Below are 15,547 nucleotides of genomic sequence, written 5' to 3' on the forward strand. Positions count from 1 at the left end.
TCTTGCATTCCAGTCACTAATTACATATACTCTAGACTCTATGAGTGTGTTCCTCAAGTCCCTTGGACTCATTTTTCACTTTTACATTCTTGCCTGCTCCAGTTGGATACTTTGCATTGACCTGTCTTGTAGTACATCTGATCTCTTCTTCTGCCTAATTTGCTGTTATATCCACTCTTGCTTTCAAATATTAAAATGTTCCAGTATACACTTTCTGTTTTACTATATTTTATTAATAAAAGTACTAAACTTTACATCTAGTTTTTCTTTCTTTCTTCTTTATGTTCTTGAGCATTTCCATAATAGTCATATCATAGCCAACTATAATAGGATTTTTTTTTCTGCCACCTCCAATATCTGGATCAGGTGAGGCTTAAAATTACATATACATGAATAGTTTTCTCTTTATTTTATTCAGATTTTCCTATCTCTTGGAACAGACTTGTGGTTAGAATAAATTTTTCTTAAGGCTCAATCTGCTTCCAATTTGCCCCTGTTGTCTTCTAGGGATTTTATCTGATTACTTTGTTTGTTGGGACATCTCCCTTACCTGATCCTAAACTTTTGTCTTCTTGGTTCAATAAGATTTCAGGAGGCTTTGTTCTGCTTTTCTATTTAGAGTTTTAGCCATGTACAATTAAGACACAAACAAAAAGTAGCAATATTTTAGATAAACTGTAGTGAAATATTTTGGATAAAATGTAGTGGAAGTTCAAAAGCAGTGGTTTTTCTAACTGTAATGATTCAGGGAAAACTCAACAGGTATGGTAGCATTTGAACTGGACCCTGAAGTACATCAATGTCACTATGGTGCCTTACCTTAAGAGTGAAACTGCATACTGTTCTAAATTCATTTCCAACATAGCCCAAACTTTTTGAAGTGTATCTGCAACACTAGCATTTTCCTTTGTCTCTAAAAATAATATAAAAATAACAATATTAAATCTGTGAGATGCCTGAAAGATCATCTTGTTCGCAGTCTTCATTGCACAGATGAAGACTTTGAAATTCACAAGACAGCTCCAAACTCAGAAGCTTATTAACCAAAAAGATCATGTGTAAAGTGTAGAACTATAAACTTTTAGGTAAGATCTCTGCTCACCACATTATGCTATTTTCCCTTCATCTTTAGTTTGAAGATCATAAACTGTTTTTTGATGTAGTGGAAGATACTCATCAAAAGGGTTATGTATGGAGAGATTCTGTCACACCAGACGTTTCTTATGGAAAATCTTCATCCCGGAAAAAGCAATTCAATCCATTTTTTTTCTAAAGAACAAGAGCTAATAGGATTCTAGTAATGCTTAATCTACTGCATTTATCCACAAATGGCTTAAAAGTAGGTGTTCTTGTAGGAAAGATGCAACCCATAATCAGCACCCTACAGCTAACGTGTCACAAACCAACATTCTTTTTGTAATTATCCTACTTCAATTTTTTTTGTAGAGTTATGGTTTGATGCGAGGTGTCCTCCAAAAGCTCATGTGTGAGACAATGCAAGAAAGTTTAGAGGAGAAATGCTTGGGTTATGAGAGCCTTAACCCAATCAGTGAATTTCTCTCCTGATAGGATTAACTGAGTGGGAACCAAAGGTGGGTAGTGTATGGCTAGAGAAGGTGGGCACTGGAGACATGCCCTTCTGGTATATATTTTGTATCTGGTGAGTGGAGTCTCTGTCTCCCCATCCTGATGATCACGTGAGCTGAGTTCCTCTGGCATACTCTTTAGTCATGATGTTATGCCTGACTTTGAGTCCCAAAGAATCCACCTGGCTATCTCTGGACTGGGATCTCTGAAAGTGTGAGCCACCCGCTAAACTTTTTCTCCTCTAAAATTGTTTGTGTTATGTCTTTTAGTCACAGCAGAGAAAAAGCTGCCTAAAACACAGTCTTTCCATATATATCTAAAACTGATATTGCAAGATATTTACCTGTCTACTGTATATATACTTAATGTAAATGGGAACATAAATCTCATTAAGCAGAAATCTTGTCTGTTTCACTGACTTCTATAATGCCAAAATCTACAACAGTGCTTCACTCATGAGATTTACTCAATAAATATGTGGTGAGTGAAAGAAATGAAAATACCACTAAGAACATTATTAAATGGCTCAAGTTTTCCAGTTTCTAAAGGGAAAATAAATCATTGTATGAATTTAATTTTAGAATATATATGGGCAACTAAAAGTATATTTTATCATACATTTTATCATACATTTACATATATTTTTCTAATAGAAAAAATTAAAATCAGGCAATTGTAATATTTTCTGTCATAAAACTAAGCAATGAACGTTTTTCCCTTGGTGTTTCTGTATAGTTTTGGCTCCTTACATGAATATTTTGACTATTGGCATTAAATGTTTCAAATAGAGATGTTTTTATAACAAATATAACAAATATTTTTCAAGATAACCAAAAAATTTTATTGGAGGTATTTTCCTATCAACATTCTGACAGAGATACCACAACAAAATAATTAAGTATAATTTCTACTCTTTTCTCTTAAACTGTAATATACACATTTTCACATAAAATTTAAATACTAAGTATATTTGATTTAATAAATCTCAGAATACACTTAAAATGCATTTCATGCATTCTCAAAGTGGTTACTCATATGGAGGCTTCTTTATTATTCATTCATGCATTCATTCATTCATTCATTCATTTGAAATCCACTCTAGAAATGTAGAAATCTCTAACTGATGAGTGATACAGCTCGCTGATAGTCACTGGTTAGGTATTGAGAGAAAGATTAGTTCCTCCTTTGAAAGAATTTGCAAAGGATTTGAAAACAAAATTGATCACTCCCTTGTTCCTTCATTATTCATGCATTCTTTCAGCAAGTATTTATTGTGTGCTCTGTGTCAGGCACTCTGCTAAGTTTGGGGAACAGGAGAGTGAGTGTTGACACGCTTATTGACCTCAAGTAATTTCAGTATTTATAGAATGACAATTAATTAGCAGAGCCATAAAGTAGGACGACTGATTCTTAGATATTTTCAATTAGCACACATAAATACAGTTATTCTTATACACACCAGTTCATTTTATACGTGTTCAAAAAATACCTGGTGTTCTGGCTTTCATAAGTAATCTAATGTAAGTCCCTCTCCACATGGATTGAATTTTAATTGCCGCTGCCATTTCCTCAGGAGAATACTCTTTGTCATTTGATGATGGCAAAAAAAATTTAGCATCTATCCATTCTGCTGGAAAAGAAAAACAAGCTCTGGACAGAAAAGCCATATTTAATCCCTTCCCCAAATTTCAATGCTTTTGCCTACTAAACCCTCTGACATGTCCAAGGCCACCATGCTGGATTTATCATTATATTGAATGCTGCCTGTTGTCTGTTTCAGAATGGGAACGTTCTTGAGAAGGGAAACACGTGAACGAGGGATACCTCAGTGAACTATTAGAGATTGCTCTGTGCACAGAGCCAGAGGTTTTCGTGAGAACTGAAAGGAAGCATAAAAATGGTGGGAATGGAGATTGCATGTGGGAAGAGGGGGAAGTAAAGACAATTGGTTTGGGGGGTCTTCCTAGAGTTCCTTACATGATGCCATCTAAGGAGTGGCTTTCATATCTTTTTAAGGTTAGGAGAAAATAAAATGGTGAAATTCTGGAAGTAGGTGTGGCAGGGATTAGGAAGGATACTCAGCAGATCCTAGGAACTCCTTGACCTCTGTGACCATATCCACGTAGATCTGTTCAACCTACACCACAAAAGCCTGAAGCGCATTCTTTACCAAGTACTTATCTCTATAGGGATAGAGATTCTTTGGTCAAGTATTTAAAATTAATACCTAAAGAAACGTCCTCTAAGGAAGAATCAAGTAACTCCACATCCAAGACCATAGCACGGAATGCAAATTTAAAGTTTGAGAGAGGCTTTGCCATTTGAGCTTTTTTCATTAAACGCCATAAAGAAATATAAAAAACCTGAAAAAGATAAAATGCATTTATACATTTTTGAAACCAAACAAATGCCATAACCTGGCCATAGAATCTTAATGATATGTAAAAAACATTTTTTAAATATATATACAATCTAACAGAAGACTCTTTTTTTGGCGGGGGTGGTATTTGGGATTGAACTCTGAGGTGTTTTATCACTGACCTCTGAGATATACATCTCTAGCCTTTTGATTTTTTTTTTTTTAATTTTGAGACAGAGTCTCACTAAATTGTTGAGGTTGGCCTCGAACCTACAATCCTCCTGTATCAGGGAGGGCTTGCTGGTGTGCATTACCACACCCAGGTAACAGAAGACTCTTCCAAGCCTCACTCACCTAATAAAGATCAAATTATCATTTTCTTTTTTTCTAATTTAATAAAACTTCATTACTGCCATAAGTTTATGATAAATATCCAATCACAATACAGTGTTAAACTGGTTGAGAAGATATAGAGTAAGATAAAAATATGATCCATGTACTTAAGCAAGTTCAACACCATATTTCATTGTTAAAAGATGCTAGAAAGACATCATTGTTTAATATGGTAGAAAACAAAAAAATATGTTGCTTAGAGTTTTTATCACTTTCTTATCATACAGGTATATTATTTTATATTGAAAAAGTTCTTGCAGATATATTTAGTAAGGTTTTTCAGCATGTCACATGGGTATACAACTTTTAAAATATATAACGGAGATGTTTTGTTACCAGAACCACCCCCCTTTTTGTAAGGGATGCATGCATGAGGACCCTTTATATATTAAATCAGGGTTAGCCATGACAGGCCCAGGCACAAAGTCATGGGGAGCAGAGATGCTGACTACCCATGGCCCTACTGCACAGTCTCTCTCTCCTCTACGTGGTCATCTAACCTGTCAGTAACAGCAACTGACTATCCTTGACATGGTGCTTGATATTGTGACATCCTCTGAGGAGTCCAGCCAGTCACTTGGTGGCAAGTGAGTTTCCATGTATTTCCAACAAGGTGGTCATAGATTCATCTTTCCTAGAATTGACAGCTACCATAGGAATGAGTATCACTGTCCAGAAAGTTGTAGAAGATATGATTTATAAACATGCAATCCAGTCTAACATACTCTTGGACCAACAAACAGGCTATACAGTGAGGATATTTAACCTTTGAGAATAGTCTTGTACCCAGTGGTCCTAAAATTTGCTATAGATAGAATTGAATTCCTGGTAATTGGAATGGCAAATGAAAGGCTAAGTAAGAAGTCATCTTGGTATGAGAGTGTCCATCTATTGAGCTAAGACCAATATGTAGTGCTTTTTGGATCTTGGCAAGCATTTCTTGTAATTATTCCTTGTAATTTTGCCCTAGGTAAATGAGTCTCACCTAGTGTTGACTTGCTCCCAAGTAAGGTCGCTGGGTAAAATATACTACACTGTAGAGGCAAATGCACATTTAAAATAAGAGCCCCACTCATTTTCTTGGGGTATTTACTTTAGAAAACATGATTCTAAGCTCTTTCTTTCTTTTTAAAAGGTAAATAAGCCTCTTCCAGCTTTGAATTCCAGAAATGTCTTTCTTAAGGACCTGGGAACCGGCTCTTTGAAATGTTGTCATCAAGGAAGATAACTCCCTCACCTTCCAGTTTCTTTGGGAGGGTAGGAGTCTGACTTTGGTGGGTACTATGCTTAAGTTACAAAACTGCCCCTTGTCTGAAATGTGGGGAAAACTCATTTTTTCTTTTGCAAAAAGACAGTTAACTAACATAAATGGACACCCCTGATGCTTAGGGAATTTAGGATGAACTATGTGTGACATATGGGGCCATTGGGTCTTTTTACTTGAGACCTCCCTGCCTTTTGCCTCTAGAGTATGTATGGGGGACTGCACCTAGTTGACTTCAGAAAAAGATGAGTTTTTTTTGTCTTTGCAATCTCTTAGCTGATTGCCTGTGGTGTTGATCATATCCTGTTTTCTTCAATAGAAAATGTGTTTTCTGTCTTGGTAAAAAGGTCTTCTAGGTTGGAGAGAAGATTTTGTTTTCAATTGTTTCTTCAATAATACCCCATATCTACTTGTATTTGAATAACGAATAATATGAATACTTTTTAGAAATATTTTTTGTTATAAGCCTGTACTAAATATGGTGCATACTGTTTGTTTACATTAAATTCAAATTTAACTGCATGTTCTCTATTTTTTTTGTTTATATGACAATAGATTGTATTTTGTTATATGTGACAATAGAATGTATTTTGACATATCATACATACATGGAGTATAACTTCCCATTTTTATGATCATTTTCTGTCTGGAGACATTTTCAGTTGTCACAATTGGATGCTACTGGCGACTAGAGGGTAGAGACTTGTGATGCTCTTTCACATCTTGCAGTGCACAAGACAGCCCCATCACAAGAATTACCTAGCCTAACAAGTCAATAATGTCAAGGTTAAAAAATGCAAACATATGTCCACTTGACTGCTGCGCGGCTAGGGTGTAGGGTTCAAGTATGCTCTCAGTCTCCCTTGTCAAGAGGCCACCAGGAAGCCCCTGCGCTTTACTCCTCCTGGCTGTTGGTGAAGCCAGAATGCTACTTAGCCCTGGCAGAGACACAGGTTCTACTTGAGAGAAAGTTAAAGTCCCCACGGGCAACCACGTATCAATAGGGAAACAGCTGGTGGGCAAGGGTCTTAGTCTCTCCACCCTTCTGAGGGACAACCTATGGTTCATAAGGATGATGGAGGCCCAGTAGTCCATTGCAGCAAAAGCCATGTTCTTTAACCAATTTCTTCCTCTTTCTCATTCTCTTCTTTTCACTCCCTCATTTTTTCTTTCTGAAATCTCTTCCCAAATAAATTACCTCCATCCAGAATATTTTCTCAGGTTCAGATTCTAGAGGTCACCTGAAATAATATATTGCATTTCAAATAGAAAGCCCCTCTTCAGGAACATCCCATCTGGGACAAGCTTACCCTGAAGTGCTGGACCATGAGCTCTTTGTCGTGGAGAGGCACAGGGTAATGAGCCGCTTGCAGATCCTTCAGAGCTGCAGATAATCTAACCTTGTCTCTGAAATTAGCAATCACATTTCCAACAGCTTTCATAATAAGCAGAGCCTGTTCTGTGAATCGGTAGCTCTCCTATAAAAATGAAGAATATATAGGAGCCAACCTTGAGTTTATTGAGGTGTAATTAAGTTTACAAAAATTTGATTTCTGGGGGGAAAACAAATTTTAACTATGTGGTTGACCCAGCAGCTATCTGTGGCGAACTTACTTGATCAAAGCCTTTCTACTAGACACTGTAGTCTCAGTGGTACATACACAGGAGGGATACTTAGCTGACACTGGAGGTCAGGGAAGATTTCCACACAGTATTAACATCCAGACTTAGTTCAGAAGGATGGCAAGGAATTAGTTTGACAAAAACCAAGTGGGGTTTGAGGATTGAGGGGCACAGAAAATTGTTGGGAGAAAACCATAAAAACAAACAAAAAAACCGAGAGGGTGAGCTAGCTCGGGCTGTTTGCTATCAATTCTGAGAAAACAAGAAGAGCAAGAGGAAGACAGAGGTTTCAGAAAATAATTTATATTTTTAAAAATCTGAGAACTCCCTGAGGTGATGGAAGACTGTCTTGCGTGGTGTGTGATGGGTAGTGGTGGTTGCCTTGCAGGTACTTGGAGGCGCAGGAACAGAGCAAGGCCAGGGGAGAACCATGAAGTCAGCTTTACCTCTTTTCAGGGTGCATCACAGTGCCACCATTTGCATCTTGGTTGCCTGCAGAAATACTGTGGAATGGCTCAGCACGTGTTCCTGGACAGCACAGATGCCTCACTGGGGTGAGACACTGATGCTATCTTAGTGAATTTACCTCCCCTTTACCTCTTCCAAGTCCCAGTCTTAAAGAGGCTCCTGGAAGCAGTGATTCCCCTTAAGGGGAACTTGTGGCCAAGACAATGTCTGGGTAAGTAGCAGCATTGAGAATGACGGACATTATTATCCAAAGTACATGTATGAAGACATGACTTGGTGTGAACGTAACTTTATATACAAACAGAGATGTGAAAAATTGTGCTCAATATATGTAATAAAAATTGTAATGCATTCCATTGTCATGTATTTTAAAAATAAAATCAATTTTTAAAAGTAAAATCTATGAAATTTAAAAAGAAAGAGAGAGAGAATGACTACTCAGGACCCTGAGGAGCATGAGTCCCCCTACCCTGGGGTCAGTCTGTCCTTCTTTGTCTCTTCAGTAGGATCAAGAGCCATGAGTACTGGCTTGAGTCCTAATAATCTTTACAGGACACAGAAATGGTACCTCCAAGGAAACGAGCTCACACACCAAAACAATTAAGTCCTTAGGGAGTTAAATCACCTGCAGGAAGACGAAAAACTAGATAAAACAGATCATCGGAAGCCAAATTATTCTAAAATGATAAGAATTTGAAATAAGCAGATAAATATAGTCAAGCAAATAAGGGGCACCTGCATATAAGATGGACTTGCTCATGTTCCTTCTGTGCCTCAAAAAGACATGGTGTCCCTGACATGGCACAGTGGAGAGAGGAGAGAGGGTGAGTGAGGCAGGGAAGCTGCCCTTGAGCTTCACTGTTGCTAGCAGACTTGCTGGCTGGCATAGAGCCCCCCATCAGTACAAGGCTGTTCACTTGGAGTTGGATCTATTTTGTTTTGTTTTGGCTGTTAGGGAGGAGTTCTTAGAGGTGAGAAAGTACCAGGAATTATGCTGTGGGGAGGGCCATATTTTAGGCTTCCCCCAAATGCACATAGGCAGAGAAAAGATCTACAGCAAAGAGAAGACTTCAGAAGAGGTGCTGGCCCTGCTGGCCCTGTCAGAGCAGAGAAGCAAGAGAAATCAAGAAGAGACCAAGAAAAAGTGGCAACAGAAACTCCCATGAGCCCTTTGCCTTCTGAATCCCAGGGACATACCCATTTCTTAAACCATATCAAACAGCACTGTACTGATTGTTTATTCCAAAAAGGAACAATGACTTTATGAGACCTCCCTGAGAAGTCAACAGATGTGAAAAGGGACTCAACAGAGAAGAGGTCAGGACAGTCACTGGAGGAAAATTAAATTATTTTATTTATATCTCTACAGAATTTAGATTGTCCACTATACAAATTGCAGTTAGGCATTTCATAAAGAATATACCAAATAGTTTAAAAGGGCAAAAAGTAAATGAAAAATGGAGATAGAATTTCCTTCAAAATCTTTGAAGATAACACACACACAGAAGGCAGTTGCGAAGATATTTACCGGCTCAAAGTTGGGCAGCACCACATCTTCATCCCCAATGACGAAGGTCACCATGCTGCAGACATGTACGGAGTGTCCCACTGGGGAGTACACGGTGAAGAGCAGCATGTGTCTCCTAAAGGGAATGGGTTCTGTGAGGACCAGCTGCCTCCTCTGCTGTCATGTTTGCCTTTATTAGTTATTCGAGAACAACTTGAAACTCAAACTAGGATAAAGGTCTCTGAAGCGTTGAGTTTTACTATATATATATATATTTTTTTTTTTTACATAGATGGGACAAAGAACTTTGAATCTTCACTCAAAAAAAAAAAACTCTTGGGGATCATGGAATATATATTTGACTAATTACATAGGACAAAAATAGTTATGCCAAATGACAAACTTGAACATGCTAGAGATACCTCCCACACATTCCACTCACATTCTGAAAGACTAGCTTTGATTTTTTCCTAACAACAACAACAACAAATTATGTGCCTATAGGGTTTTGTCAATTTTACAGTCTTTTTCTAAAAAAATGCATCATTTTATGTAAGTTAATAGCATATCAGCTACCAGCTGCAATATTACTGAGAACAGGGGCATTCATGTTGATGGACGGGGCTTGTGGGATGGGGAATGTGGCCACAAGAGAACTCTTACTAATTCTCTGTCCTTGGTTGTGTCAACGATTGCGTGTTTGAAGTAACTTGGGAGAATCTTTTCTCCTAGAGTTTTAGGGCAGAAGTGAGAAATGGTGAAGTTTTAAAATTGATCATTTTCTGCAAATCCGAAATGCTTGCCATATATTAGTTTAGCATTTGATTTCATTATGTAGGCTTTGCCTTTTGCACCAGAGCCATTGGTTTATATTGATCACATAGAATTAGCATAATTAATCATGGGGGGGGGAATTAGGTGAAAATATTTCACATGTTCTGAATTTTATTTACCAAAATCAAGAAGCCATGCTCCTTATGTATTTTTTTTTTACAATGGAATGTGTGATACATTTAGCCACCTTTACCTTAATTAAAAATAACATCCAACAAAAAATAACCACAGGTGGAACTCCAGACTGGAAGGGAGAGATGCTCTTTCTCAACTATGTTTAAATGGAAATAAGGAACACATTAAGATTCATGAGAAAAAAATGGATTTCTTTACTAATTAATATTAGAAATCTCTGGTTTAAATGAGTCTGAGCAGTTTTCTTAACCAAATGAGTTCCCAAAATTATTGGCAATGATGAATTTTCCAAAAGAGTGGCCTGTGTATGATTGCTCTAAATTTATTTATTCATGGAATTATTTCTCTCAAGGATCTGAAGGGTAGATGTGTGCATTTTGAAATTGCTTGGGGTATCAATATCCTGGAGTTAGTTTGTATTGTTCACTTCTTCATGAATCAGAGGTTTAAAGGGTTTTCTAAGATTCAAGGTGGGGAAACCAAGTCACTCCATACCCGACAGGCAAGCGCAACATTGCAGCCTTAGCGGCATACGTGTGGATCTTCAGAACAAGGCTGCGTGGCTTCAGAGACTTCCAAGAAATCGCCTCAGCGGTTAGGAGGCCTGGCTCTATGGGAGGGCTGTCCTTCATTAAGCCTATAGGAAAAGTGAAAATAAAATGAAATTTGGATGTAAATATACAGTTGACCTTCACCACTATTGTTTTTTGGCCAGTAGCAATATAATAGTAATAACTCAGATATGAGAGATATTCTCAAAAATCTACTTCAAATAAATAATTATTGGAAGGAACGCTTAGTTGGAACCCTGATCCTCCTCCCTATTCTGTCTGCTTCCTCATTATCATTGCCTCAGGTGAATAAGTACTGAGCAGGAATATTATGAAAAGATGATAGGCAGGTGTTTTATTGTAGTAGATCATCATTTTCTTATCTTTATGGCAGTAATTATGATACCTTCCAAGATACAATGGTAATAAAAGGAAATACCCAACATCTGGGGGCAGCAAGGGATTTCTCAAAGATAGTGTCAAAGAAAATCAAAGTAGCCCATTGTTCATCTAAATTTGACTGTCAGTGTTTGAGTTTATGTTGAGATTGAAAGTAATTAACAAACTTAGCAAGTTTTCTTCTTAACATGATAAAGAATATGAACTAGTTTTCACCAATGGCTAAAGATGAAATACTTTTTGCCCTATATCCAGAAAACGCTCAAGGCTACAATATGACCTGGAATGTTCTAGGACATGGTGACCTAAGAGATATTGGTGAGTTAGACATATTTTATCAGATCACTGAATTTTGGGAAGTTAATTATACAAATATTAACTGGTTATTTGCTGTTTGCTAGACCCTACTGGAATCACTGGCAACACCCTGGTGGAAAATAAAAGTCCTCGTCCTCAACAGTAAGCAACAGTAAGCATTCAGTGCATAGCTATTGAACACCTGCAGCCCTAGGTGCTAATGAGTTCAAAATAAATACTTTAACAAAACAGGATCCAGAATTAAAGAATGATGCTTTTGTGTGTGCAATGTGCTGGCCTTGAAAGGAGTGGGTACAGCCCACCCACAGCAGGAAGGCAGCACACTGGAGTGCTGGGCATTGACTGTGGGAAGATAAGAGGCTCATTTTCTAAGCTTATGTCTAATTTCCTCCATCTCTTCATTGAAGTCAGGAGCATAGCCATCAGCTGAAAACGAATGAAGGTAAAAGTGTGGGTTGAAAATCTGAAAATAGAGATTTAAAGGGCTGAAATGTCATCAAGAAATGCTGGCAGAATTTATAGGTCTTGTGAAGATTTGAGCTCCCCAAAGTGAAGCGGGCTAGCCAGGGTTTTGTTTTTTGTTTCACCTTCTCCAATCATATTCAGTTACTCTGTTACAAGCACAGGATGGAAATTGAGTTAAATTTAACCAATATTGGGATTATTATCAGGAAAGCAAGATGAGAGAGGGTAAGAACAAGTGTGCTTAGGGTGTGAGCAAAGCTATCATTATAGTGGGGGCCATAAAATTCACATTGGAGGTGGGAGAGAAAAGGACACAAGGAGATTGATGGACAGAGAAGTGGTAGAGTACATGAATAGAAACCCTGGCAGGTCAAGAACTGTAGAGCTGGGAGTTCTAGAGAATGAATTTGAGAGTCAGCGGGCAGTGGTCATAGAGTGGGTGCTTGAAAGGAACACAATTAAGATGACACACCAGTGGTAAAGATAGTCTACAGTCTAATCATGAGTGTAAGAGGTTGTATGGGTCTATTTGATGCTGCTATAATAAAATATTCAAGGCTGGGTACTTTATAAAGTAAAGAGGATTATTTATCTCACAGTCTGTAGGCCTAAGAACCTACAGACTGTGAGATAAATAATATGGAACCTGGCCATGTGCAGGGTTGGGGTGACAGGTGGGCTCCATTCATAACAGCCCACTTTTATAAAAACTAATTCATTCCATGGGACTAATCCTTTCTGAGGGCAGCATCCCCAGTGACCTAGTCACTTCCCAATAGGTCCCACCCCTTAAAGGTTCCTCTACCCCAAATCACCACATTGGGGACCACATCTCTAGCATATGGACCTCTGGGGGATGGATGAACCACATGTGAACCATAGCAAAAGCCAACATGGAATGGAGGAAAGGATCCTTCAAATTTTCAGATAAAAGAAGAAAGGGTTCATGATTTTAATAGATGTTGAAAAAATAAAAAAAATAATGACAAGAAAAACAGGATGTGAACAGACAACTGTGACCAGGAGAGGAGCACATGTCAGGAGTGAGCAGTCCTCTGTGCCATGCAGAGAAAGCATCAGAGGAGGTGGCCTAGGTATTCCTGAATGACTTTTGAGAAATTCTAGGAAGAGAGGAAGCTCCTTCATCTATGCCTAAAATTATGATCAAGTGTTCTCTGACCAACTGCATGTGACCTGCACATTTGCACAATTGCTTCCCCAGGGCCCTCTTACCTCCAGATTCCCCCCAGTGTACCAGTGCAGAAAAGCAAACCAGTAGCTCAATAGGTTTTAGACTATCCACAAACAGATAATAGGATACACGTTCATCTGAGAACTGCAAGAAATCAGATGTCAATCATTGTACTTATTACCAGTCCATTCATGCCACTATTTTCTGCTTCTATTGATAATATATAGTATAATGTCTGCTGTTTGAAAGAAACTTACTGCATTCCAAACATCATACTACTTTATGGGCTTAATAATATGAAAAAATCCTACTGGGTAAATGCTGGAAATAGTCTGCAGTGGTTGGGTCTATGGGGACTCAGGGAGACAGTCCACCATATGAAAGAGAAGCAAAACTTTTTACCGGGGTAAAGAAAAAGGATCTTCTTACTCCAGAAATGCAAGGGCAAGGAGCTGAGAGCTCAGAGAATGAGTTGCTGATAGGTGGTGAGGCCACAGAGTAACTTGGCAGAAAATGGAAATGTCTAATGGGGATGTGTACAGGTAGTGTGCAGGGACATATGTGATTAAAATAAACAAAACCCCTCTTTTCCTTCTTTTCACAAAATATTCAGAAATGCACCCATTGCTTGCTAATGCCACCGACTGGGTTTTTAGTTTGGAGATGCAATACAGTACTGAGAAGGTCCCTGGAAATGATGACATAAAAGCTACTTATGATCTCAGTGTCTATATGGCACTATATCCCTAATTATGGACAAAGATCCTAATCTTCCTTTCAGAGCAGGTAACCAGCTACAGAACACTTTTCAAAGAATGCTCAAAATGTTTTCCTCTGCCTGCTTACATTTTTTTTTAATCTATTATGAGCAATTTAAAGTTCTTCTTATTTCCACTGCCTCCGCATACTGCTAATGGACTTGTGGGATTATCATCAGAAGCTGTATGGTTCTTGTATCAGTACAATTTAGTCCCTGAGGATACATTTCATAGTATCCTCCAAATTCCACTCAAAGTAGTATTTGTTAATCAACTTATTAAACGATGTCTTAATGAGTTTTTATATAATTCCATGAAAGTCTTGCAGTAGCAAACAAAAACAGTCTTTCTAAAGTTGCTAACATCAAGTGAGGGGCAGGAAGGGTGCAGAGAAGGAACCAGGCAGCTGGGATGGTCAGAAGGTCACACCTGGGTAAGCACAGAGCTGCAGAAAGCATGAGGTCCTGCTAGTGGACCTGATGTCCTAGCCAGGGAAAGTCAAGGACACCTTTTCTGCTCTATAGGACTTCTAGACATCAGCTGGATGAAGAAAAGAAGGATGAAAGCAAAAAGTTGCTAGAAAAAGTAAAGAATATGGGAAAATATCCCACCAAACCAGACATGGTAGGGACAATGTGCTTGTGGCTGAGCAATTACAATACTCTTCACTAAATACCAATTAAAACCAAATACAAATTTATTTATGCATCTCTTTATTTTATTCCCAAATCATTTTTTCCTTTATGTGAATTTGTATCATAATACATCCCCAGATTTAACCACTACAACATGGCCACATGTGGATCACATTTAGGGACTTGAGCTTGTGGAGTCTTATTGTTTTGATAAGGGCTGAAAAGTTCAGATACTTGAGAAACTTGAATGTGTTTTTCCTAGTGAGATTCAACTAAAAACTTAGGGGTATAAAGTTAAAAGTAAGAGATAATATATTTACCTTAAATTCTGACTTTTGAAAGTTAACGCAATAAGAACTTGGCTTGTGAAATACGTATATATTCCTGAAGAAAAATATTTAAAACAGGTTATTTTCATCACATGAAAAGACATGTACCACATGTTCAGGTTCTTAGACTCAAAATCAAATAATCAGAGATAGAACGTTTAAAAATTATAGAAAGAAATATTGAATCAGTTTCCCTAAATGGACAAAAATGATTCAGTGAAAAATTTATGTGTCTCTTAACAAACAAATCTTGAGGAGAAACTGAAACTGATCTAGGATGGGTTTTGTTATTAATGTACTGTGTGGATAATCAAAACATCCATTTTTTCCTTTCAAAACTGTTATTTGATAGGCCAACACCCAGCTAAATATGGCTTAACTCTTTAATGATAGCTTAAGAATTAATAAACAATATAACTATTACATTAAGTACAAAAATAAATCCTAATGTATATTGGTATAATAATGCAGCTAAGGAGTTATCCAACAGAGTAGGGTCTGATGATTCCCATCTGAATACTTACTGAAAGCATACACAGAAGTCTTCAAAATCTAACCATATTTCTTTAGAAACACCATTATTTATTGCTACAAGTTCTTCCTGTGATTTTTCATGTATTTCTGTTATCTGGCTGACGGCATCCTTTTCCAAACCAGTACCATCAATTTGATGGGTGTCATTCAATCCAAGGTCTATTTGTTCATCTGTCCATTTTTATTTGGGGAGGGG

The 15,547-nt window shown here is 37.7% G+C and overlaps 1 protein-coding gene across 1 annotated transcript in view; it reads right to left on the reverse strand.

The window, feature by feature from the left end:
• The window catches only part of Adgb (androglobin), a 172,141-nt gene that overhangs the window by 77,346 nt on the left and 79,248 nt on the right, over positions 1 to 15,547 (reverse strand). Inside the window, exons 15-23 of the mRNA XM_078018948.1 lie at positions 15,342 to 15,522; positions 14,809 to 14,872; positions 13,137 to 13,239; positions 10,666 to 10,807; positions 9,223 to 9,337; positions 6,914 to 7,081; positions 3,815 to 3,950; positions 3,077 to 3,217; positions 820 to 913 (exon numbers count right to left, since the gene is read on the reverse strand). Coding sequence (XP_077875074.1) covers positions 820 to 913; positions 3,077 to 3,217; positions 3,815 to 3,950; positions 6,914 to 7,081; positions 9,223 to 9,337; positions 10,666 to 10,807; positions 13,137 to 13,239; positions 14,809 to 14,872; positions 15,342 to 15,522 — 1,144 coding nt within the window. The remainder of the gene's footprint in view (positions 1 to 819; positions 914 to 3,076; positions 3,218 to 3,814; positions 3,951 to 6,913; positions 7,082 to 9,222; positions 9,338 to 10,665; positions 10,808 to 13,136; positions 13,240 to 14,808; positions 14,873 to 15,341; positions 15,523 to 15,547) is intronic.

The sequence above is a fragment of the Ictidomys tridecemlineatus genome, chromosome 8, assembly GCF_052094955.1.
Source record: "Ictidomys tridecemlineatus isolate mIctTri1 chromosome 8, mIctTri1.hap1, whole genome shotgun sequence".
NCBI classification, from domain to species: Eukaryota; Metazoa; Chordata; class Mammalia; order Rodentia; family Sciuridae; genus Ictidomys; species Ictidomys tridecemlineatus.